General features: G+C 37.8%; 1 protein-coding gene across 1 annotated transcript; it reads left to right on the top strand.

Moving 5' to 3' along the window:
* PACRGL (parkin coregulated like) lies at positions 1-26,583 on the top strand. Its single transcript, XM_058430256.1, is given in 11 exon segments — positions 1-145; positions 4,017-4,084; positions 4,210-4,364; positions 7,751-7,818; positions 9,610-9,700; positions 12,753-12,887; positions 13,400-13,507; positions 22,914-22,994; positions 23,884-23,903; positions 25,381-25,459; positions 25,461-26,583. Coding segments are annotated over 10 exon segments (882 nt in total). The 5' UTR covers positions 1-145; positions 4,017-4,032; the 3' UTR covers positions 25,554-26,583.
* The last annotated feature ends 42 nt before the right edge of the window (positions 26,584-26,625 follow it).

Here is a 26,625-nt window from a genome sequence, read left to right as displayed (position 1 = left end):
CAGGGGCGGGCCGCGCGGAGCCTCATTTCCCCGAACGTCGGCGCTCGGTGGCGGTAGCCGCGGTTGTTGGCCAAACGAGTGCCGGGCATAAGTCCCCCCCGGTGGGGGGCAGCTGGTGTGCGGATCGCGGCGGGAGAGAGGCGCGGTAGGAACGTGTTCCCGGAGCCGTGAACCGTGGGTACGGGTGTCCCGTCCGCGCTCTCGGCCAAACCGGCTTGCTTCCTGATCTGTTGCTAGGGCCGCCGGACCCCATTGCTAAGGACCCTTGAGATCGTGAGCGCTTGGAGTGTACCCCTCCTTTCCTGGGGTAGAGGGTCAGTCGAGAGTAGCCTTGGTTAACCTTAATTGAAACTAGTAAACTCCTTCCTCGGCCCCTTTAAAAAAATCTCTGTTTTTTCTTTATTTTTTTTTCTGTATCTTCCACTTTTGCTGACTTTGATAGCATCTTGGCCCTGGGCTGGTCTTTAAGTATCTAGAAGTGAGTGCAGGAGGGGTGGCTGGGAAGATGGAAAATAGGTTCTAAGACCCCTAAGCAGATTCTGCGACCCTAATACTGGCCCTTTGAATTTACTTTATGGTAAAAAAGGGACTGGGATAAGCGACTGTTGGGCTCTGGGTCTTTTAGAATTTGACAGAGCTTTACAAATGAACATGGTTTCTTTAGTGGGGCTCTTACTTACACGTTTGGAACTTTCTAGACCTGGATTAGAAAGCAGGGCTCTGCTGACTGAGAATTGTTTTAGTTCAGTGGTCTTAAAGCTGAGTACGGGAGAAAGTACACACAGGGAAAGAAATAGGCTATATCAGCTGTCCAAACAATGATAGAAAGTACACTTTCCTACCGTTGACACAGTCCCTTGTAGGTAGATGACCTGTAGCAACCAAGGAAGCTTTAAGGGGAATGTGTGGGCTTCATAGGGTGGTTTGTTTGCTTTCTGATATTGTGACATAGTTTAGGTGTTCCAAGTTAAGTGGATTTATGGATTCGAATATCTATAATTAGAATGCTTATCTTGTTTTGTAAAAGAATGAGCAGTGACCTTGATAATATTTGTAACACAAAATAGTTCTTACTGCTTCGCTTCTCCCCATCACTGCCCCTTTACACCATCTTCCACATGTTATTTAATGAAAAACCACTTGAAAGGGTTACCAAGGATAAGATTTTTTAAGCTTTCTTTCACAAACAACCCATGCTCCAGGCTTGTCAGTGGCATGCTCCCAGGTGGATATTATTTTAAAAAATTGACTACATTTCCCGTCGTCCCTTGGTGTCCGTGGAGAACTGGCTCCAGGACTCCCTCCTTTCCCCCAGTCTCTTTCAGATACCCAAATCCACCCATGCTGAAGTCCCCCAGTCTGCTCTCCGTATCCGTGGTTGGGTCAATCTGTAGATGTGGAACCCGCATATACGGAGAGCCAACTGTAATTTGTCCTTAAGGTAAAGGATAAAAGTTTTAAGTGAAAAAGTATTTGTTTTGGAAAGAAATTCTCTCATATAGGATTTTGAAAGGGGATGTAGACGTGTTTGCATTACTGTATGTGTAATGCTGAAAATTATATATTGTACATAAAAGTTGTCCTGTATACTCATAAACTGTAGAAGTTCAATTTTCTACCATGTTTAAAACTTTTTCAAATGAGTTTTGGTGACTTTTTGAACTCATTCAAAATATAATGCAACACCTTCCCATTAGTTTGTTACAGAACAACTTTTTGACGTGAAGGAAGATAGAAATTTAGCTATAAAATTCCATCCAAAACTTCCACTGAATTAGTAGGTAGTATTGAAAAATGTGCATCATAATTTGATATGGCTGCCTATGCCCTTGTTACGTTTGTGGGTACGCGTCTTTGCTGTGCATCGCTTTTATCTGTTGCAGCTGTTAACAATTGATGATCAAGAGAAATTGGACTTCAGCTGGTCTTCAAATTGATGTAGCCCAAGATGTTAAACCAAATTTTTTAAAAAGGAGAAAACGTGGTCTCACTATTAGTAATAGTAATACTAAAGAACACTTTGTGCCATTGTAAAGAAAATTATTATAATAGCTAAGACTCGTGTGGCCCTTACTGTATGCCTTCCATTATAGAAATGTTGTTTTACATATATTCTTACTAGTCTTCATCAACACTTAAAGTAGTTCCTGTAATTATGCCCAATTATAGAGTTGAGGAAACTGATGCTTTTTTTTTTTTTTCAGTAGAAACTTGTATTGTTCCCCCTCCAGGAGCTTCTCAAAACAGAAGTCAGGCACAATATTAAATACTTGTTGAATGATCACAGAAGTACAATAGTAGGTTAACATATTTAAAGCTTCTCTCAGCTTATTTTAGAATATTATCTGACAACTTCAATGAGATTTTAATTACCGTAGTACTAGAAAATGCCCTGGGAATGGAGGTGAAGTGTGATACTGGAAAGTAAGTCATCTGCTGGTAGTGGGATTAGATAAATGATATCAATGTATTAAATCAAGGAAATTGAAATTATTCAGTGTGCAGAAGCAAGCTTACATTTAGTTTATCTTTACATAGTATCAGACTTTAAGCTGGTACATCATGTTTGAGATATCTGGCTAAATTTTATAACATGGAGCTTTGTCCTTTTGAGGATTTCTAACTTGTTAAGTGGATTAAAAGCATTTCATGTGAGGAATCATTTTAAAAAGTATCAGTGTTTATCCTGAAGAAGAGAAAATGAAGGAGTTAAGAGTTAATGCCATCAAATATTTGAAAAGCTGTCATTTGGAGGTGGAAGAGGACTTTACCTGTGTTGTCCTAAGGGAAGATCTTACACTATACTTCAGAGGCAGTCATTATTAAAGGCATTAAAGTGAGACGTGTGCTAATAGAATAACTAGATTGTCATGGAAGTGAGGGAAGAGTAATCAAGTAGAAATAAGGACACAGAATAGAAATCAGAATGCCATAGAAATACACATTTGAGAAACCAAGATCAGGAAAGGCTTCATGGAAGTTGGGAATGAAGCTTGGCCTAAAAATACCAGTAGGCACTTGGGTATATGAGTGTGTGTCTCTCTGTGTGTGTGTGTGTGTGTGTATTCCTTGCTAGAGATACAATTGTAGAAATTGATTGGATTAGCTGGAAACCTTGGGGTATGAACTAGAGTCCTCCATTAGCAGAAAGAAAGGAACTGTGTAAGGGAAAAGTGAACCAATATTCCCTGGGTGAGTAACTTGAAAGAGAATTTCATTTGCTCCTCCAGAAAACCTTGATAGGCTTTTATTTCCCTCTTTAAACAGGTCAGGAAGTCGAGGTTTAGGGAGGTTAAATAATCTGCCTAAATTCATAAATTTCATAATTGGTAGAACTGAGAGGCAGACCCATATTTGAGCCCAAAGCTCTTTCTTTCTCATCACATGTAGCATTGAGTGTAGGAAATGAAGGAAAAGGAGAGACAATGGTGATTCTAAGTGTTTCAATCTGAGGACCAGAAAACTGGTGGTACCCTGGGTTAACAAGGGGTTCATAACTTCAGTGTGACAACCTCAGTTTTAGTTACATTCAGTTTAAGGAGCTTGTGATACATTGGGTAGGAGAGTTCATTATGTCACTGGAAAAGTAGAGCTTGATGTGCACATGTTAGCATTTGGAGCTTTGGAAATACAGAGGCCAGGGAAGATAGAGAAGATGATGACAGGGGATGTACCAACCACTCCTTTCAGAAATTAGTCTGTGCATTCTAATGTGGTCAGAGGATTGGAAGTGAGTTTCTAACAGTTTATTTTGACAATTTGAATGGAAACAAAGTTGACTTTTATACATCATTTCTTGGAGATGATTATTTTGCTGTTATTGATACTATTGAAGTTGACATAATTTCATGTTTTCTCATTAGTCTTTTCCAGTATTTTGCTCCATATCAACTTTTTTGTGTGTCTTTTACTGTATTGTATACTCTGTTCTGGTTTGGTCTTTGTATTGATAACGAATGCCCCTCCAAACAAATTTTGAAATCAACTTTTTTTGTTTTTTTTTTTTTAAACTGCAGGAGTGAAAGGGAAGCAATGCAGAAATCAGAGGGCTCTGGAGGTACACAGTTGAAAAACAGAGCAACAGGTACGGAGCTTTCGTTTTTAAGTGAAGAGGTCAAGTTTGTTAATGGCACTTTGTGTGCTACAGATGGATGCAGGGTGAACTTTATTGCTTGTACCTGGTTTTTATTGATGTTCTGTTTTGTCCAGGTAACTCTGATCAAAGGACATCATCAAGCACACAGATAAAACACAGGAATGCAGTTCAGGGAAGCAAATCCTCATTGTCAACCAGTTCTCCAGAGTCTGCAAGAAAACTTCATCCTAGACCAAGTGATAAACTGAACCCTAAAACAATTAATCCGGTATGTCCAAAACCATTCCTAACTCAGTAGATTTTTTAAAGGCATTTTGCATAGTATTGAACAATTCTGGATGCTGTCTTGAGTTTTGTGCCTTTGCTAGTTTTGAGCTAATAATGAGAGAAGGGCATGTGGTTATTATGATGAAGAACTGAGATAATCAATCACATGTGGGAGTGAGTATGGGGTAAGGAGACATAGAAGTTAACCTGTTCGGGATATCACATTGTAGTGCATAGAAAATTGCACTTTAGCTTTAGATTTTATTTGCAGTGTTGTTTTACTTCCCCATATCAATGAATAAACTTGTATTCAGTTGCCACAGAATGCTTTTCGTGCTTCCATAGTTGCATAAAGGTCTCTGACTGTTCCTCTGTATTCTGGAAATTAGCTCCACCAGAAATCCTAGTTGTAGTACTTACCTCCTTTGCCCTCTCCTAACAATTTAATGAGATTTAATAAACATGGGATTTATGCAGTAAAAATATTCAAAAGTGAACACACCTGTGCAACAACACCAGGTGTTATTTGCCCTATGCCCAACTTTAGTAGGGTGAGATGTTAGTGATTTCAGCCTTCGAAGGGGATTGTGAGAGTGGCTGAAGCTCCTGACTGACTGTGGTGGTAGGTAGGGTATGGCAGTTAAGGAAGCAAGGGTATAGTGAGCTCTCCAAGACAGAAGGAGTGTCCGACTGGATAAAAGCAAAGTGACAAATAGTTTGAGCGGCCATGTTCCTTTGCTTCTGTCTGTAATCTACAGTGTCAAGGAAAGTGAATACCTGAAGAAGGCCCTAAGAATCTTGCTGCTCTCACTTCCTTTGCTTATGTTTAGTTGAGGGAGTTTATGGTGACGCTTCAATTTTCTTCCTCTCTTTAAAGAAGTACTTTTTGAATTAATAATATTTAGTGACCTCAGTCCTAAGTTTTAGTAAAAATTGAGGAAAGTTTTGGGAAATAAATAATTTGACCCTAGAAAAGCATGTGTAAAGGCTACCAATATAAAACAAATGAGTTGGAAGTCAGAATAATGTTCACCTTTAGGGCGAAAGGTGGGTAGGGATTTGGGAGAGGCAGTGGAGGCATCTAGTGTGCTGGAAACTTTCAGATTTTTCAACTCAGTGTTCATAAACAGGTGTGTTCATTTTTTGTGAATTCACTTGTGATTTATGCACATTAATATTTTAAATATTTGAGTTAAATTTTTTGAAATGCTAATTCAGTGTAGTATGGTATATAACATTAATGCAGAGTTGAAATATGGTCTGAAATTATTAAAAATTGAATGGGATAACATTTTTCACTTTAGACTTGGTAAAATTTGGTTAAAATCGATAAAAGTAATCCATTCATAAAAAAATTCTGATTTTTGTGGGACATGGAAGATGGAACCATGATTATCTCTAGAATAAAATTGAAAGGCAAAGAAAGGAATTGTTTAGCATTTCAATCAGAAATTTAGTCTCTGTGGGTATATTGAAAATTTACTATGCAGCCATAAAAAATGATGAGTTCATGTCCTTTGTAGGGACATGGATGAAACTGGAAAACATCATTCTCAGTAAACTATCGCAAGGACAAAAAACCAAACACTGCATGTTCTCACTCATAGGTGGGAATTGAACAATGAGAACTCATGGACACAGGAAGGGGAACATCACACTCCGGGGACTGTTGTGGGGTGGGGGGAGGGGGGAGGGACAGCATTAGGAGATATACCTAATGCTAAATGACGAGTTAATGGGTGCAGCAAAACAACGTGGCACATGGATACATATGTAACAAACCTGCATATCGTGCACATGTACCCTAAAACCTAAAGTATAATAATTAAAAAAAAAAAATAAAAAAATAAAAAAAGAAAGAAAATTTAGGGATTATTTTCATGACCTGTAAGGGCCAAAAAGAAAGATCATTTGCTTGTAGAAGGTAGAAGTAAAATATGTTGATAGTATAGTACTAATTTGTCTTAATTTTTTCTCCAATGTGTGTAGCACTTTTTCAAACAACTTTCTTATCTGATATGCTTGTTACTTGAAAATAATTTTTAAAACTTGTATTTCTTTCGTAGCAGAAATTATAACTAGATGAGTGAAACATTCCTCTTGTGGTGAATTGTTACACATAACATGGATTGAATTTTGGAAATGAATCTCTTTTTCTCTTTTCTTTTCTTTTTTTTTTTTTTTGAGATGGAATCTCGCTCTGTTGCCAGGCTGGAGTGTAGTGGCACAACCTTGGTTCACTGCAAACTCCGCCTCCCGGGTTCAAGCCATTCTCCTGCCTCAGCCTCCCGAGTAGCTGGGACTACAGGCACCCGCCACCATCCTGGCTAATTTTTTGTATTTTTAGTAGAGATGGGGTTTCACTATGTTCGCCAGGATGGTCTCCATCTCCTGACCTCGGATCCGCCCACCTCAGCCTCCCAAAGTGCTGGGATTACAGGCTTGAGCCACCGCGCCTGGCCAGATATGAATCTTTTATTATAATTTAATTTGAATGAATTTTCTCCTATGTGCTTTTACTCAAAACTCATGCTTTTCCGGAGGGAAAAAAAGCTGATTCTAAACTTTTTAAGCGCATTTTAAAACTACCACTGTGTGTGACTTAAAAAAAATTAGCTAGTTATATCTTTAAAACAGGTCAATTTATATTTTGTAATTTAGACAACTATTTTTCATTTGATTATATATTAAAAGTACCATGTGATAAAATATTTACTTTTTGTTCCTAAATCCTCTTGAAGTCTCTTACCAATTATATTGAAATTATTTATGCTGTGATTAACTGTTAACGATTGACCATCCCTTAAATCATCTTTGAGAGTAGATATAAAATCAAACTATTCATATATAGCAAAACTGAAAGGTTATGAAGTTATATATCTAAGAAAATACATCCAAACATGTCTTTGTGAGAATCTTCCCCATCTTCAATTCTCTCCCTCCTGCCCAGTGCAATCCTTTGCTTTTTATAGAAGCCTAAAGCCAGTTTGGAGAAATGTGACTACCTACGCCATCTGTATTTGGCTGAAGGACAAAGTAGGAGATGTGCAGGTGGCAAAAAACAAATATACTTTTCCTGTACTTAACACCCCTTCTCCATAGAGTTCACCTTGAAAGGTCACAGTGGGGAAGAAGGTAGAAAGAACTGTCACTGCATATGTGGTTTCAGCCACGTTCAAGCATTCTGAATCGTTAGGGGAAAAAAGAGATGTACCAAGTGTGGTTGTGGTATTCTAGTAGTGAGAGGATTGACAGTTTTTCTCAATTGTGTTGCTGAGTAGAAATGGTGCACTTCGATACCAGCTTGGTGGTTTGAAAAGCAAAATGGCTGTGTGCTTCTGACCTCAGAAGTATCAGTGATAGTAATATTTTCATTTTTTATTTTAGTTTGGTGAACAGTCACGATCGCCTTCTGCATTTGCAGCTATTTACTCTAAAGGAGGTATTCCTTGCAGGTAAAATCAATACGATTTATAACTGACCAAATTATTCAAAATCATTGAGTAAAATCATACAATATTTAGTTTAAATGTATTGTAAGTTTTATTTACTAGTATAGTTGAAATAAAGATGACTTTATTCACACTTTCTTTTGGACTTGTATAGATCCCTGGATGTTGTTGAAGAAAACCATTTTAATTCCAAAATACAGTTACTGGGATCTATGATAAACCATGAATTAGGTTAAGACATTTACTTGAACCCTTTTTTAAAATAATCAATTTAAGCATTCTCAGGCTTGGGCAAGTTGCAAATTAAAAAATCCTATCTTGTTGGTAAAATAAAAGTTGTCAATTTAGTGAAATTGTTTGTATTTCATAATAATTACATATGGCTGTTTTTGCTTCGTTTTGGATATAATTCTTGCCACATTTCTAGAAAGATGTCAGAACTTAAAAAAAAAAATACAGACTACAGATAATATATCATTTTAGAATTTATTTCTATAAAGCATTTATTTCTTCAGAGTACATCCATTCTAGATGATAGAAAATTTTATTTTGATTATGGAAAGAATCACATTTATTTATTTTTGTTCCAAAATTCAAGAAATCTAGTTTTTAATGGTATTTTCAGATTTGGAGTGAAAAATAAGCTCAAGAAATACTCTTCAGTTTATTGTTATTTCATATTTAGATTCTGAATTGAAGCCCTATTTAAAGGTTCTTAATTCTCTACCTCCCACCCCTCAAAAACTTATTGTTGCAAAAATGTAAAGACAATACTACAGAGACGTCTTACTCTTATGCAAATAAGCCCAAAGGAGTCAAGAAGTCGAGAACATTACAAAGGAGTTCAAAGAAGCATTTAGGTTGGTGGATTAAGTTCACTGTCATGATTGTGATGATAGTTCCTTGAGTGTATTCGTACATAAAAACATACCAAATTGTATACTGTAAATATATACAGTTTATTGCATGTTAGTTATTCCTCAGTAAAGGCTGTAATCCCAGCACTTTGGGAGGCCAAGGCGGGTGGATCACCTGAGGTCAGGAGTTCGAGACCAGCCTGACCAACATGGAGGAACCCCATCTCTACTTTAAAAAAAAAAAAAATTAGCCGGGTGTGGTGGTGCATGCCTGTAATCCCAGCTACTCGGGAGGCTTAGACAGGAGAATTGCTTGAACCTGGGAGGTGGAGGTTGCGGTGAGCCAAGATCGCACCATTACACTTGAGCCTGGGCAACAAGAGTGAAACTCTGTCTCCAAAAAAAAGCAGTTAAAAGAAGCAGAAATCCTAATTCAGGGGCCACCACTTTGTAACCCTGAATGGGCCATTTTACCTTCCTGGCCTCGGTTTTCTTCTCTTTAACAGAGATGAAACTTGGTTTAGCCTTCAGATTATTAGTGTTAGGGTTACATGATCTATATCTGAAAAACAATGTTCCTTGTAAAACATTTTTAATTACTACATTTTGTTTGCATTTTTTCATTTCTGTAGATTACCTATTGTGTCATATCACTGAAAGATATCACCTGGAACATCTGTGTTAAGATTCACAGACAGCAACATGCTTAAGCACCAAAACTGTAACTTTAACACGTGTGGGTCACTTTTGCTGTAAGACTAGGAATTTGTAAGATTATTGACATTGCTTTGTAAAATGTCCTTGTACTATCTTATAAAGTTATGGTATTCCTACATGTTACAAAATAAATCTGATACGGTTATACTGTATGTTAGATGATCCCTGCTTAATATAGAATTATATTTTTCTCTTGCATTCACTGACTTTTATATTTTAGATTGGTGCATGGTTCAGTAAAACACAGATTACAGTGGGAATGTCCTCCTGAAAGTCTTTCATTTGATCCACTTCTTATTACTTTAGCTGAGGTAAATATGCCATCTCTTTTGAATATTTATTAGAAAATAAACATTAAAAATTGCATTAAGTGCTACTTTGTAGCTCGTCAGTAAATTTCATTCTATGCCTTTGAAAAGTGAAGCACACAATAGGCATTGAAACACCACACACCCTTAGGAATGAATTATGATTCTTATATAGTTATTTGAAATTGATTAATCAGCTTTATAAACATGGAATTAGTCTGCATAGGGATTTGTAGGTAACGAGATGAAATATTTGTACTTATTTCAAAAAAAAAATGTGGACTCATAATGAGGAGAGAGATTTTTTGGTACTAGTGAAATCAGGAAAGCATCAGGGATTAAACTGAAAACTGTCAGATAGTGGTAAGTGGTTCTGTGTACAACCAATCGTGTTGGCTTGATGTGTTTCTTAGGGAATTGATACTACCTACCTAATTGTTCTTTTGGAGAACACTCCAGCTCTATGCTTGTACATTTCCAGTACAATATCATGGAGGTGGTTTTATAAACTATTTAAAAAAAAAAAACTTTTGATAGCTTCCTTTATATAATTTAACATTTGTGTCCGGAAAAATGTTGGTGGAGTCTTAGCTTCAAGTGAATCATTGCTGTCTTCTATGAATTTTATTCCTAGAGTTAGAATCAAAAGTAGAGAAACGAATTAACCAGTTTTCTTGTATTTAAACTTTTAATTACTTGACTTTTTAAAAGTTAAGGATCATTTTGTTGTCATTAGTAAGAAACAAATAATTAGAGTTTGGGTGATATTAGTAATAAAACACCTGAGTTCTTTCACTGGTAGTTTTACTTAGATTAGTTACTACTGTGTAACTTACTGTATAAACCTGGCAGTGCCTTTTTAGGTTAATATCATTTGCCTTTCCTGTAAAACCAGTGGGGAGGACCAAGTGGGAGCAGAACAGAAAAATGTAATTTTGCCAGTTGAGATTCCTTAATTAAAATGAAACATCAAAATCTCTAGTTCCTCGTTTAATTCTCCAAATATGTTTACTCTCTTAAGAGTAAACTAACCAGTTACTAGCAAAGACTATAAGTTTTTGTTTTTCTTAATTTATTGCTGAGTATTACAAGCAGTGTATTTTTATAGGTAGCCTGTTTTGAAATTCAGTTTCAAGGTTGGCATTAAAGGTTAGGCTGGGTGCTGTGGCTCATGTTTGTAATCCCAGCACTTTAGGAGGCCAAGGCAGGAGGATCACTTGAGCCCAGGAGTTTGAGACCAGCTTGACCTACATAGGGAGACCCTGTCTCTACAGAAAAGAAAAAAATAAATCACATTAGCCAGGCACAGTGGAGTGAGATGCCATCTCAAACACACACACACACACACACACACACACACACACACACACACACAAAATTAGTTACGTTTCCTTATTTTTTAAACCTTAAGCCTTTTATACCAGGTAGCAAACCATGTTTTTTTTTTTTTTTTTAGACTAATCAAAACTGGTGATAGCTTTGAAAGTGTAGTGTAGCTAATCGTATTGTACAGGGAGTGCTTTAATTTGGGATATCCTTAAAGGGACTCTAACTTCTGCTTAAAGTCAGCCATTTATATACCTATTGTCCAAATGCCCATGCTTTTCTTTCTGTATTGAGTAGATTTTTATCTTTCTCCTGGCCTCATTTACTAACAGATAAGTAGTGACAGAAGAACCACCGCTGAAATCCACTTCAGCTTTTAATCTGAGAGTTTTTATCTCCAAAAGGAACAGGATACAGGACACTGCTATTTGATCCAAAATGACGCCCATGTGCTTGGCAGGATGGTTTTCAAAAGCATGACAACTTCAAGGAAAGGAAATGTTTGATTACTATTTGGAAGCAGATATTTAGGTCTGAAGGACAAATTATTTGAAAATTGGTTTTTCTAAGCATGATTTTGCAGCTTATTATATTTCTTCATAGATAATTAGTCAAACTGAAGGAGTTTACTGTTGATTTTGTTTTGCTTTATCATTTTGAAAAAAGTCAGATGGCCCTTTTATCTTGACTCACTGTGATTGGTTAAATCATAAAAGAGTACTAGCTAATTGTTTCTAATGCATTCAGAGTGAAAGGCCTAGTGAGATATGATCTACAGTTTTTAAAAATATTTTCATACTGCATTTCATTGTTACAAATGACATTTAAAGTCTTAACATGCCTTTAAAATGCATATAGTATGATACTTGCTTTCTAAATACATTAATATAAAATACTTGAATATGAAGGAAATTTATTTTAGAAACTTATTAAGTCATAAAATCACTAAATGTAGGGGGTCTTATAGCCATGCATTCATAAAGGAATGGTTATAAACATAGACTAATTTGCTCTGCTTTCAGAGAGTGAGTGTACATAACAGAATCTTTTTATTATTGTAGTGAGTTTCCCTTCTTTTTGTCTGTATTTTCATTTACCTTTCCTTTTCCTCCTTCCATTTCCTGCTTTTTCCTTCCTTCCTATTTTATTTTCTCTTTCTTATATTTTTTCTTGCCTCCCCTGTTTTCCATTTCTTTTCGTTTTTCTTATTTTTTTCTTTTTCTTCTCCCTTTCCTTCTGTGGGTAGAGATTACTCCTGTCTCATGTACAGTTGGCCTTTCCCATCCATGGGTTCCACATCTAGGGTTTTAACCAGCTGCAGATCAAAACTATTAAAAAAAATACAATGCAAAAATACAAATAATACAATATAAAAATTATTGATGAAGATTTCCATTGTAATAGGCATTATAAGTAATCTAGAGATTATTTAAAGTATATGGGAGTATGTGCACATACTATGCTCTTTTATATGAAGAACTTTAGTATCCATGGGTTTTGGTATCCATTGGAGGGGGTCCCTGGAACCAGTCTCCCTTGGGATACCAAGGGACCCTTTGTCCCACAGTTTCTGAGTGTAATTGAAATTGTAACTGCTGAAATTATAATCATGATTAGGAAAACAATAATGAAATTTTTGATTTTTGTTTAAGCAAGTAAAGACTCAATTTTTCTGTTATTAGCATAATGAAATGGGTAATAAATCATGTTTCCTCTTGGTCTTTGGCAGGGTCTGAGAGAGACTAAGCATCCATACACTTTTGTGTCAAAGGAGGGTTTTAGAGAATTACTTTCGGTCAAAGATGCTCCTGAAAAAGCTATTCCTTTGCTACCTAGACTGATTCCTGTGCTAAAGGCAGCTCTGGTATGTCATTTATTTCATTGTACTTTATATTTGAAAACATGATAGAAAAGAAAGCTGTAATATATTTAGAATATTGTATGCCTTTTTTCCTCCAAATTATATGCAAACTAGTCCTTTATCTGTGATTCTGACATATTTGCAGAATTAGGCAACTGTTACTCAGGGCCAGATGACTACATACTTGAAGACATCTTTAGAGGATGTACTAAAGGTAAAAAGGGACATTTTAAGTAACTAGAGGAAGTAATGAACCTCAAATCAGTCTTTCTGTGTGCTACATATATTTTAGTTAATGCTTCAGTCAGATGGAAAATTTGTTTTTTGCTTCAGATGTCCTGTGTTGAAGGTTATTTTTAAAATTCTAGGTTTTGTTGACTATCTTCTGATTTTAAATGTTTAATCAATGTTACCCTTTTCTCTACTTGCTTGCTCTTTTTTCTAACCTATCTTTTCTTTCCTTTTCTCCTCTCTTCCCTGATGCCCATACACCCCCCAACTAACCAACCTTACAGGTCCATTCGGATGATGAAGTGTTTGAAAGAGGATTGAATGCTCTAGTTCAGCTAAGTGTCGTTGTTGGTCCTTCTCTAAACGACCATCTGAAGCATCTGCTTACAGGCGTAAGTACTGCACAGATTAGATAATGATTGACTGTATGTATCATGCACCATCCATATCTCTTCATGATTTAACAACTTCAAATCTTCAACTCAAAACCTTAAAAATCTCATCATCCTTAGCAAAAAATATACAGATCGTTCATAAAACATTTTACTAATGGACAGTATTACTTGTATTATGTTTTTTAAATGGAAAGCACCTACAGGAGCAGAGTTCAGGGTTATAATAAAAAGTAAACCACCCGGGCGTGGTGGCTCACACCTGTAATCCTAACACTTTGGAGGCTGAGGTGGGTGGATTGCCTGAGCTCAGGAGTTTGAGACCAGCCTGGGCAACATGGTGAAACCCTCTCTCTACTGAAATACAAAATATTAGCCAAGCGTGGTGGCATGCACCTGTAGTCCGAGCTTCAGGAGGCTGAGGCAGGAGAATTGCTTGAACCTGGGAGGTGGAGGTTGTAGTGGGGCAAGACTGTGACAGTGCATTCCAGCCTGGGTAACAGAGCGAGTCTGCACTTCAAAAAAAACCAAAAGTTGAATGGATAAAAGCTAATGAACAGTAAGATGGTATTATGCTCATGTTGATTAACTATGAATTTAAGTGGTGCCCATACACTGTCTTGTGTAATTATATATTACCAAACATGTGTAAGTATTTTTGTTTTTCATTGTGATGTTTTAGTGAATCTGTAAATTGCATTCAGGAAGAGACTTTTTCCTGATATGTGTAACTTTAATATAAATATTTACTGGGACCCTATGCAGCTCATGAGGTTCCCAAGACCACTCTTAGGTTTGATGATTTGCCAGAAGGATCCATGGAACTCAGGAAAGCTGTTATTGGCTGTTATGGTTTCTTACAACACAAAAAATAATAAAGATTAAAATCAGCAAAGGTAAGAGGCACATAGGGCAGGGTCCATGAGAGACCAGGCATGGAGTTTTCAGTTTTCTTCTCCTAGTGGAGTTATTCATGCAGTGTTTTTTGGTTTGTTTTAATTATACTTTAAGTTCTAGGGTACATGTGCACAACGTGCAGGTTTGTTACATATGTATACGTGTGCTATGTTGGTGTGCTGAACCCAGTAACTCATCATTTATATTAGGTATATCTCCTAATGGTATCCCTCCCCCAACCCCACGACAGGCCCCGGTGTGTGATGTTCCCCTTCCTGTGTCCAAGTATTTTCATTGTTCAGTTCCCACCTATGAGTGAGAACATGCGGTGTTTGGTTTTCTGTCCTTGAGCTAGTTTGCTGAGAACGATGGTTTCCAGCTTCATCCATGTCCCTACAAAGGACATGAAATCATCCTTTTTATGGCTGCATAGTATTCCATGGTGTATATGTGCCACATTTTCTTAATCCAGTCTATCATTGATGGACATTTGGGTTGGTTCCAAGTCTTTGCTATTGTGAATAGTGCCGCAATAAACATACCTGTGCATGTGTCTTTATGGCAACATGTTTTATAATCCTTTGGGTATATACCCAGTAATGGGATTGCTGGGTCAAATGATATTTCTAGTTCTAGATCCTTGAGGAATTGCCACACTGTCTTCCACGATGGTTGAACTAGTTTACAGTTCACCAACAATGTAAAAGTGTTCCTATTTCTCCACATCCTCTCCAGCACCTGTTGTTTCCTGACTTTTTAATGATGGCCATTCTAACTGGTGTGAGATGGTATCTCATTATGGTTTTGATTTGCATTTCTCTGATGGCCAGTGATGATGAGCGTTTTCTCATGTGTCTGTTGGCTGCATAAATGTCTTCTTTTGAGAAGTGTCTGTTCATATCCTTCACCCAATTTTTGATGGGATTGTTTTTTTCTTGTAAATTTGTTTGAGTTCTTCATAGATTCTGGATATTAGCCCTTTGTCAAATGAGTAGATTGCAAAAATTTTTTCCCATTCTGTTGGTTGCCTGTTCACTCTGATGGTAGTTTCTATTGCTGTGCAGAAGTTATTTAGTTTAATTAGATCCCATTTGTCAATTTTGGCTTTTGTTGCCATTGCTTTTGGTGTTTTAGGCATGAAGTCCTTGCCCATGCCTATGTCCTGAATGCTATTGCCTAGGTTTTCTTTTAGGGTTTTTATGATTTTAGGTCTAACATGTAAGTCTTTAATCCATCTTGAATTAATTTTTGTATAAGATGTAAGGAAGGGATCCAGTTTCAGCTTTCTACATATGCCTAGCCAGTTTTCCCAGCCCCATTTATTAAATAGGGAATCCTTTCCCCATTGCTTGTTTTTGTCAGGTTTGTCAAAGATCAGATGGTTGTAGATGTGTGGTATTATTTCTGAGGCTTCTGTTCTGTTCCATTGGTCAATATCTCTGTTTAGGTACCAGTACCATGCTGTTTTGGTTACTGTAGCCTTGTAGTATAGTTTGAAGTCAGGCAGCGTGATGCCTCCAGCTTTGTCCTTTTGGCTTAAGATTGTCTTGGCAATGTGGGCTCTTTTTTGGTTCCATATGAACTTTAAAGTAATTTTTTTCCAATTCTGTGAAGAAAGTCATTGGTAGCTTGATGGAGATGGCATTGAATCTATAAATTACCTTGGGCAGTATGGCCATTTTCATGATATTGATTCTTCCTATCCATGAGCATGGAATGTTCTTCCATTTGTTTGTGTCCTCTATTATTTCGTTGAGCAGTGGTTTGTAGTTCTCCTTGAAGAGGTCCTTCACATCCCTTGTAAGTTGGATTCCTGGGTATTTTATTCTCATTGAAGCAGTTGTGAATGGGAGTTCACTCATGATTTGGCTCTCTGTTTGTCTGTTATTGGTGTATAAGAATGCTTGTGATTTTTGTACATTGATTTTGTATCCTGAGACTTTGCTGAAGTTGCTTATCAGCTTAAGGAGATTTTGGGCTGAGATGATGGGGTTTTGTAGATATACAATCATGTCATCTGCAAACAGGGACAATTTGACTTCCTCTTTTCCTAATTGAATACCCTTTATTTCTTTCTCCTGCCTGATTGCCCTGGCCAGAACTTCCAACACTATATTGAATAGGAGTGGTGAGAGAGGGCATCCTTGTCTTGTGCCAGTTTTCAAAGGGAATGCTTCCAGTTTCTACCCGTTCAGTATGATATTGGTTATGGGTTTGTCATAAATAGCTCTTATTATTTTGAGATATGTCCCATCAATACCTAATCTATTGAGAGTTTTTAGCATGAAGGGTTGTTGATTTTGACAAAGGCCTTTTCTGAATCTATCGATAATCATGTAGTTTTTGTCTTTGGTTCTGTTTACATGCTGGATTACATTTATTGATTTGCATATGTTGAACCAGCCTTGCATCCCAGGGATGAAGCCCACTTGGTCATGGTTGGTAAGCTTTTTGATGTGCTGCTAGATTCGGTTTGCCAGTAATTTATTGAGGATTTTTGCATTGATGTTCATCAGGGATATCGGTCTAAAATTCTCTTTTTGTGTTGTGTCTCTGCCTGGCTTTGGTATCAGGACGATGCTGGCCTCATAAAATGAGTTAGGGAGAATTCCCTCTTTTTCTATTGATTGGAATAGTTCCAGAAGAATGGTACCAGCTCCTCCTTGTACCTCTGGTGGAATTCGGCTGTGAATCTGTCTGTTCCTGGACTTTTTTTAGTTGGTAAGCTTTTAACTATTGCCTCAATTTCAGAGCCTGTTATGGGTCTATTCAGAGATTCAACTTCTTCCTGATTTAGTCTTGGGAGGGCGTATGTGCCCAGGAATTCATCCATTTCTGCAAGATTTTCTGGTTTATTTGCATAGATGTGTTTATAGTATTCTCTGATGGTCGTTTGTATTTCTGTGGGATCGGTGGTGATATCCCCTTTATCATTTTTTATTGCATCTATTTGATTCTTCTCTCTTTACTTCTGTATTAGTCTTGCTAGTGGTCTATCAATTTTGTTGATCTTTTCAAAAAAACCAGCTCCTGGATTCATTGATTTTTTGAAGGGTTTTTTGTGTCTCTATCTCCTTCAGTTCTGCTCTGATCTTAGTTATTTCTTGCCTTCTGCTAGCTTTTGAATGTGTTTGCTCTTGCTTCTCGAGTTCTTTTAATTGTGATGTTAGGGTGTCAGTTTTAGATCTTTCCTGCTTTTCTCTTGTGGGCTTTTAGTGCTGTAAATTTCCCTCTACACACTGCTTTAAATGTGTCCCAGAGATTCTGGTATGTTGTGTCTTTGTTCTCAGTGGTTTCAAAGAACATCTTTATTTCTGCCTTCATTTCATTATGTATCCAGTACTCATTCCAGAGCAGGTTGTTCAGTTTCCATGTAGTTGAGCAGTTTTGAGTGAGTTTCTTAATCCTGAGTTCTAGTTTGATTGCACTGTGGTCTGAGAGACAGTTTGTTATAATTTCTGTTCTTTTACATTTGCTGAGGAGTGCTTTAGTTCCAACTATGTGGTCAATTTTGGAATAAGTGTGATGTGGTGCTGAGAAGAATGTACATTCTGTTGATTTGGGGTGGAGAGTTCTGTAGATGTCTATTAGGTCCACTTGGTGCAGAGCTGAGTTCAAGTCCTGGATATCCTTGTTAACTTTCTGTCTCATTGATCTAATGTTGACAGTGGGTTGTTAAAGTCTCCCATTATTATTGTGTGGGAGTCTAAATCTCTTTGTAGATCTCTAAGGAATTGCTTTATGAATCTGGGTGCTCCTGTATTGGGTGCATATATATTTAGGATAGTTAGCTCTTCTTGTTGAATCGATCCCTTTACCATTATGTAATGACCTTCTTTTTCTCTTTTGATGTTTGTTGGTTTAAAGTCTTTTTTATCAGAGACTAGGATTGCAACTTCTGCCTTTTTTTTGTTTTCCGTTTGCTTGGTAGATCTTCCTCCATCCCTTTATTTTGAGCCTATGTGTGTCTCTGCACATGAGATGGGTCTCCTGAATACAGCACACTGATGGGTCTTGACTCTTTATCTAATTTGCCAGTCTGTGTCTTTTAATTGGAGCATTTAGCCCATTTACATTTAAGGTTAATATTGTTATGTGTGAATTTGATCCTGTCATTGTGATGTTAGCTGGTTATTTTGCTCTTTAGTTGATGCAGTTTCTTCCTAGCCTCGATGGTCTTTACAGTTTGGCTTGTTTTTGCAGTGGCTGGTACTGGTTGTTCCTTTCCATGTTTAGTGTTTCCTTCAGGAGCTCTTTTAGGGTAGGCCTGGTGGTAACAGAATCTCTCAGCATTTGCTTGTCTGTAAAGGATTTTATTTTTCCTTCACTTATGAAGCTTAGTTTGGCCGGATATGAAATTTTTGGTTGAAAATTCTTTTCTTTAAGAATGTTGAATATTGGCCCCCACTCTTCTCTGGCTTGTAGAGTTTCTGCCGAGAGGTCCGCTGTTAGCCTAATGGGCTTCCCTTTGTGGGTAACCCAACCTTTCCTTCTGGCTGCCCTTAACATTTTTTCCTTCATTTCAACCTTGGTGAATCTGACAATTATGTGTCTTGGAGTTGCTCTTCTCAAGGAGTATCTTGGTGGCATTCTCTGTATTTCCTGAATTTCAGTGTTGGCCTGCCTTGCTAAGTTGGGAAAGTTCTCCTGGATAATATCCTGCAGAATGTTTTCCAACTTGGTTCCATTCTCCCTGTCACTCTCAGGTACACCAATCAGACGTAGATTTGGTCTTTTCACATAGTCCCGTATTTCTTGGAGGCTTTGTTCATTTCTTTTTACTCTTTTTTCTCTAAACTTCACTTCTCTCTTCATTTCATTCATTTGATCTTCAGTCACTGATACCCTTTCTTCCACTTGATCGAATTGGCTACTGAAGCTTGTGCATTCGTCATGTAGTTCTTGTGCCATGGTGTTCAGCTCCATCAGGTCATTTAAGGTCCTCTCTACATTGGTTATTCTAGTTAGCATTTGTCTAATCTTTTTTCAAGGTTTTTAGCTTCTTTGCAATGGGTTCGAACTTCCTCCTTTAGCTCGCAAAAGTTTGATCGTCCGAAGCCTTCTTCTGTCAGCTCGTCAAAGTCATTCTCCATCCAGCTTAGTCCCTTTGCTGGTGAGGAGTTGCGTTCCTTTGGAGGAGGAGAGGCGCTTTGATTTTTAGAATTTTCAGCTTTTCTGCTCTGTTTTTTCCCCATCTTTGTGGTTTTATCTACCTTTGGTCTTTGATGATGGTGACGTACAGATGGGGTTTTGGTGTGGATGTCTTTTCTGTTTGTTAGTTTTCCTTCTAACAGTCAGGACCCTCAGCTGCAGGTCTGTTGGAGTTTGCTGGAGGTCCATTCCAGACCCTGTTTGCCTGGGTATCAGCAGTGGAGGCTGCAGAACAGCGAATATTGCTGAACAGCAAATGTTGCTGCCTGGTCTCAGAGGGGTACCCAGCCGTCTGAGGTGTCAGTCTGCCCCTACTGGGGTGTGTCCTCCAGTTAGACTACTCAGAGGTCAGGGCCCCACTTGGGGAGGCAGTCCGTCCATTCTCAGATCTCAAATTCCATGCTGGGAGAACCACCACTGTCTTAAAAGCTGTCAGACAGGGACACCTAAGTCTGCAGAGGTTTCTGCTGCCTCTTGTTCAGCCATCCCCTTCCCCCAGAGGTGGAGTCTACAGATGCAGGCAGGCCTCCTTGAGCTGCGGTGGGCTCCACCCAGTTAGGGCTTCCCAACTGCTTTGTCTACCTACTGAAACCTCAGCAAGCCTCGCTGCCACCTTGCAGTTCGATCCCAGACTGCTGTGCTAGCAATGACCGAGGCTCCGTGGGCGTGGGACCCTCCGAGCCAGGTGTGGGATATAATCTCCTGGTGTGCTGTTTGCTAGGACCATTGGAAAAGTGCATTATTAAGTTGGGAGTGACCCGATTTTCCAGGTGCCATCTGTCACAGCCTTGCTTGGCTAGGAAAGGGAATTCGCTGATCCCTTGCGCTTCCCGGGTGAGGTGATGCCTTGCCCTGCTTCGGCTCACGCTGCACCCACTGTCCTGCACCCACTGTCCGACAAGCCCCAGTGAGATGAACCCGGTACCTCAGTTGGAAATGCAGAAATCACCTGTCTTCTGCGTCGCTCATGCTGGGAGCTGTAGACTGGAGCTGTTCCTATTCGGCCATCTTGGAACTGCCCCCCTCTTCATGCAGTGTTTACTTCTTCCAGCAACAATGTGTGGCAATGTGCATGGAGTATTGCCAACTAGAGAAGCTCATGTGAGCCTTAGTGTCCAGGGTTTTTATTGGTGTCTGTCTTGCAGGCAAGATTGCCTGCCTGTGTGGTTGACATTAGTCTACGCCCTCTCTACAAATCGAGCTAATACCCTGTGAGCCAAAGTTCTCATCATAAATGACATTGTATAGACTACCTGGTGTCACCTGAAACTCCCATGTTGACAAGGATACCCTATCCGGGAGGACATTCCAAGAGCTTAGAGGTTATCATTCAAGAGCTAGGGGCAAGGGCCAAACATGGGGCAAGGGCCAAACATTAGGCAAGGGAAATTCTATACCGCATACTGATAGAAAGATTAAAGACTTAGATAGGACCTCCCTGTCTGCATTCTTCTGTATTTCACAGCTGAGGTATGATTTTCATAATGGTTCCACTGTTTTTTTCTTGGATCCATCCATATGAGAGATCCTAGAACTGTATTTTTAACTTCCTATTCCACAACTAGTGTAATACACCCCAGGAACTACCTGGTTAACAGTATAAGAAGTGGTTGCGATGGTGACTCTTATCAGGGATAGGTATGCTCATAGGTGGTAGATGAAATTCCGTGAGGTTTCCGGTGAGGAGAAGACATAGTGAGAATAGACTCTGAAGCCTTGACATATGAGGAGTCTTATGACAGAAGAAAGAGAATCTTGGCAGATATTTGTAAGCTTCATGTCAGGGGGTATGGCTGACCAACTACAGGAATTTCACACTAGTATACAAAGTGACTCATTCAAATATTCAGTAGTTTAATAATAATCTCTTGCACTCTGCCCTCCTGTTTTGTGCCAGGTATGCCAAGCAGTGAGAATATAATCCTGAGCAGAAACAGGCATGCTCTCAGTCCTTGTGGAGATTGTTGGTTTTGGGTTTTTTTTTTTTTTTTTTTTTTTGCAGGTGGGTGGGGGATGTAGAAATAAGCAGCAAGGACATCTGCTGAGAAAATTGGGATGGAGTCAAGGGGATGTGATATGTAGAGGAAAGGAATCACACTGGATCCTTCCTCAAAGTCAGTCAAACAAGGCTTCCTAAATAGCCTCTCAGTTCCACCTCCAATGGCAGAAAGAAAAGACCAGATTAACAATTGTATACATTTGTTTTGTTTTCTAATCTTTCTGGGTCAGTGGCATTTATCTTTGGTCACTTGCATTCCTCCTCAGAGCTCTGCTTTTCCTAGACAAGGACTGACTGAACGGGTATCTAGCTTTCCTGGGCTGCCAGCACTTTGGGAAGACCTAGACACCACCCTGACCATCAGATCCTGGTATTATATAAAGAGTTCTAGAAATAGGTTGTGTGAGGGTTAGTTCCTGGTCTGTTACCACTCACTATGAGACAGACAGCACTGAGGATGTCAATGAGGTGCTATTGGACCCCCTTCGTCCCTCACCCGCATCTTCCATACTTTTCAGCCTCAAAGCCTTCATTTTCATCTGGTTTATAGACTTCTACATTAGAAGTTTATTGGAAGAAAGGGTATTCTTCTAGAAAAAGTTTTTCAAAACCAGTTACTGAACCCCTGTATACAAGTCATTTTTTTCCTCTATGCAAAATAAACTATACCTTTTCTGAGCTGCAAATGTATGGGACTTTAAAGAGGGAATAAATCACCTGAAAATCTTGCTTAAAAATGTAGATTCTGGGCTTCTGCCCTGGGATTCTGGTTAAGTATGGTGTGACACCCAAGAATCTGCATTTTTAAACAGCATCTCAAGTGATTCTGATGCTGATGGCCCATGGATCTGCCTATAAACCTCTGTGCTATACAGGGTGTATACAGATTCAGTAGGGTAATGCAGTCTGAAGAAAGCAACTGGAAGACTGGAGAGGGACCCTGTCCATCCCCAGGGCATTCACTGTTATAAATTACTCATGTAAATCCTCCATCCTTTGTCCTCTCTTCTCTTTTTATTGCAGGAAAATGTGTGTTTTAGAGGCACAGCTTTCCATCATGGTCCTCAATGCTCTTGCAAATTACAAAATCACAAAATATGCTGTTTTATAGAAACCTTACTTCAGATAGCATACTGATGAAGCAGATTTTGTAGGATTGGTTTTACCTGAAATAATGTGAATTCATTGTTTTTTAAAACAAATACAGAGGTACCTTATATATGTAAATTTCAATGAGATGCTTCCTAAAAGAAGCCTTGAAATCTAAAACAAGGGGTGCTCCTGAAGATTTACTTATGAGTATGGTGAGCATTGTTAAGTTTAAAGTCATTTCGTTTCCCCCTAATCTTACTTTAAAAGCTTTCCAAGAGATTAATGGACAAGAAATTCAAAGAGCCAATCACGAGCGCATTACAAAAGCTAGAGCAACGTGGCGGAAGTGTAAGTAGAATATTATTCCTTAAGTCTTTTTTTTTTTTTTTTAACTTTTAGGTGTATTACTAAATTGACATATATATAACATATACTATCTCATTTCAGCCACAGGTAACTATGTGAAATTGATAGTTATTTTCCTTTTAGAACTCAAGAGTTTCTGTTTCTAGGTCACACTGTTCTTAAGCCCTGCGACTCAGACCAGACTCAGGTTGAATAAATATAGGGCTTGTACACTTTCACAGTGCTTAATGTGGCATTCCATGTGGCACAGTGGTACAGTTTTTTTCTTTAAAGTATTTTCAGTGGTTTAGTTTTGACCATCAAAAAGTTCAGAAAACCAAATGATTAACTTAGCTCATTGAGGAAAAATACTTTTTTCTCTTTGATTTGCTGCCTTTTCTGACTCAGACGTCCAGATGATTGCACTATTCTGTCTGTAAGTGCGTGCATACCCCCATAGGTGTACACACACACACGGACACATGTGCACACACAGTGCTGGAATAGTTTAATTGGTTATTCTAACTTTTCAAGGTACAAAAATATGGAGGATTTCATAACTGTATGGTGTCAAATTACTAGACTAATTGAATTTTCAGCATTTGAAGGAAGCATTCAGATAATCTCGTCTTAGAAATATTTCCATAAAAGCAGTCCTTGCTTTTGGAAATTTTGTTTAATTAGATCTTAATGATAGAATTGCATGTGACCATCTTAACATTGCATAACTTAGTTCCATTGTAGGTACTTCTAAAGGAATTAGTTATGAGAAAATCTACCTGATCATATACAATTTTAAAATGGCAGACATAAAGCTTTAGCAAAATACCTCATTTGACCCATCTCAATGAGTTGTTTGATTGATTATATTCTTTCCATGATGGATGCCTAGAATACAGTTGACAAGAGGAAGTAAGTGCCTAAGCCTACTAGATAATGAATTTCTTTGTTGTGTTTGGGTCCTAGGAAGAGCATTAGCATTCAGACACCTTGTTGAGGAGATGTGCAGAACCTTCCCCTAGCTAATCCCATGTCTCCTCTGCAGCAAGGAAATTCTTGCTTGCTCTCTGAGAATTTAAATGCAAAATATATTTCTCCTTTCTTCTTCTTTGGAGTGGAAGTGAACAAATGCTAAATAATGATGCCACAGCTTTTCAGTGGGAAACGCTCCATAGGTGATTTTCCATATCCTGTGGACAGTATGGGAAATGGGACAAGTAGAAAGGGACAGGCCAAGCATATTAGATTTTGTGGTGGGAGTGGAGGGGGTGTGGAGGAGAAGATAGTATATGTGTAAATAAAGTTTAGAAACAGCACATTAAGATTTCGAAGGGGAACACAGAGCTGTAGTTGAGTAATCCAGGATCCCAGAAATATCAAATTCTTTTTTTACTACTCCATCTTACTAGCTTTGAATGTTGCTAATACAGAATTTAAAAAAAGATTTTGTAGCTACAAGGGCTGTTGTTATTTATTTTCTTCTGACTCCTCTTGTTTCCTCCTCCTTATGTCCTACATAATATTTTAATAATGATTGATGTAATTGGAATAGAAAATTTTCTATTGTAATTACATGCCAAAGAATTTCTCTTGGCTTAATTATTATTGTGCTAACTTCTGTTACTTTGTAATCCTTCATGAAATTAATGAATGCTCTTCTTTCTCTTCTAAGAGCTTAAAAGCTTATATATCTCTTTCTTTCTTAAAATATTAGAAATTAAGTCTAAAAATGAGTGTTCTCAGTTGTGGTTTCTCATTTCTTGGGACTTGTGTATATCAATGATGGAACTATTCAACTTCTGGGTACAGGAAAGTATCTGTTACAGATAGTCACAGTGTTACTTTCTTAGAACTGATCTGCCTTAAATTGAAATCAGTTCATTCTTAGCCTGATTTGATTTTTTTCTAAGTGAAATGCACATTTATTTTGGGAAAGGCATAACACAAATCCTGATCTTTATTGATTGTGTGGGACCTTATGTGGCAGGTACTCTGCTGAGTACTTTTTAGACATGAAACTCACTTACTCTTGCTAGTCATCAGAGGGAGATTTTGTTGTTATCTCCCTCTAGAGATCACGGAAGTTAGGCACAGAGAAGTAATTAGTCCAGGTTTGACAAATAAGTGACTAGTAGGTGCTGAATTCAGATACTGGTAGTCTGGCTTCTAACTACTTTTCTAGTTAGATACTTCAAAAAAAGAGAAAGAAACAGCCTATATTTTATTTAACTCAGCAAAAAGTCCTTCTTATTTCATCATTTTGTTCTTACCCCTTTTTGTTTGTTTTGAGTTTTGGATACTTTCTAGGCATATTCCTGCAAATATAATAAATACCTAGTAGGGGAACTCTGCATGATACTAATGATGCTCAATTTTTTTCTGTTGACAGGGAAGCCTTAGCATCATCAAATCTAAAATTCCAACATACTGCTCCATATGCTGTTGAAGAAGGGAGCCAACAAAAATTGTTTTTTTCTACCTGGTGATGTGTCAAGCACTGACCGTGGGTACTCATTTATTTTATTCTTTTGTAAATCACAGCTACCATTCATTATTTACTAGGTTAAGATGAATATACACTGCATCAAAGTTATTCATCAACAAAAAATAACAGTTACTAATGGAAAGTTATTAAAATAAGTTCTGTAAGAGTACAACTTTGAGGTTTATTTTTTGTATTTTTATTATTTGTGCGAAGAACCATTATTGAGTTTGCAAGATAAGATGTATTTGTATTTTCTAGTGTCTTTAACAGTTTTTTGGCAATCAGTTTGTAGCCGTGCCCTTATTTTTATAGATAATTTGCCATTTCTTGGGTTTAATGTTTAACAAGGCTATAGAAATTTAAAATAGTGAACAAATGTTTGTGAATACACTTTTAAAAAATTGTTTTAAAAGAGAAAAGTGATCTTGCTTTGTTGCCCAGACGGGAGTGCAGTGGCATAATCATAGCTCACCACAAGCCTCAAATTTTTATGCTCAGATGATCCTTTCATCTCAGCCTCCTGATTAGCTGGGACTATAGGCATGTGCCACCATGCCCAGCTAATTTTGAAATTTGCTTGTAGAGATGGGATCTAGGCCGGTCTCGAAATTCTGGCGAGTGATGCCACCATGCCTGGCCCCATGAATACACTATTAATATTGTTTGTAAATATGTATTTTATAATGTACAATGCTTGGAAAGTTTTCAGAGTATTCTAGTTTAAAAAATTTTTTCTAATTCTGGAAATTCTATTACAAGTATGTTGTTTATTACAACTCATTACAACTACCTAAATTTTAGGTGTTAACTGTATTTAAGTAAATGTTATTTTTGCATTTCATAGCCAGAAAATACTGATGTTCACAAAAGATATTCAGCAATTAAAATGTTAAAACTTGTACATGCATTCATTGATTTTGTTGTGCTTATGTTTAGCAATTTTTAAGAAGCTTTTAAAACATAATATAGAAAAACATAATATAGACATAGTTCAGAATTTTGATGTAATAGAAGCAATTCCCTCTGGCTACAACAGCTAACAGCTGCCTGCCTGCTGGCCTTGCTTTTACCTGTTTTCATTGCATTTGGCACCATCCAGAGCTATCAATCAGCCATCTAGAAAATATTGTAAGATTTAGTTTTAAATCT

This window comes from Hylobates moloch, unplaced genomic scaffold (assembly GCF_009828535.3).
Source record: "Hylobates moloch isolate HMO894 unplaced genomic scaffold, HMol_V3 SCAFFOLD_17, whole genome shotgun sequence".
NCBI lineage: Eukaryota > Metazoa > Chordata > Mammalia > Primates > Hylobatidae > Hylobates > Hylobates moloch.
Note: the sequence above shows the minus strand (reverse complement) of the source record. Positions and strands in the feature narration are given on the sequence as shown.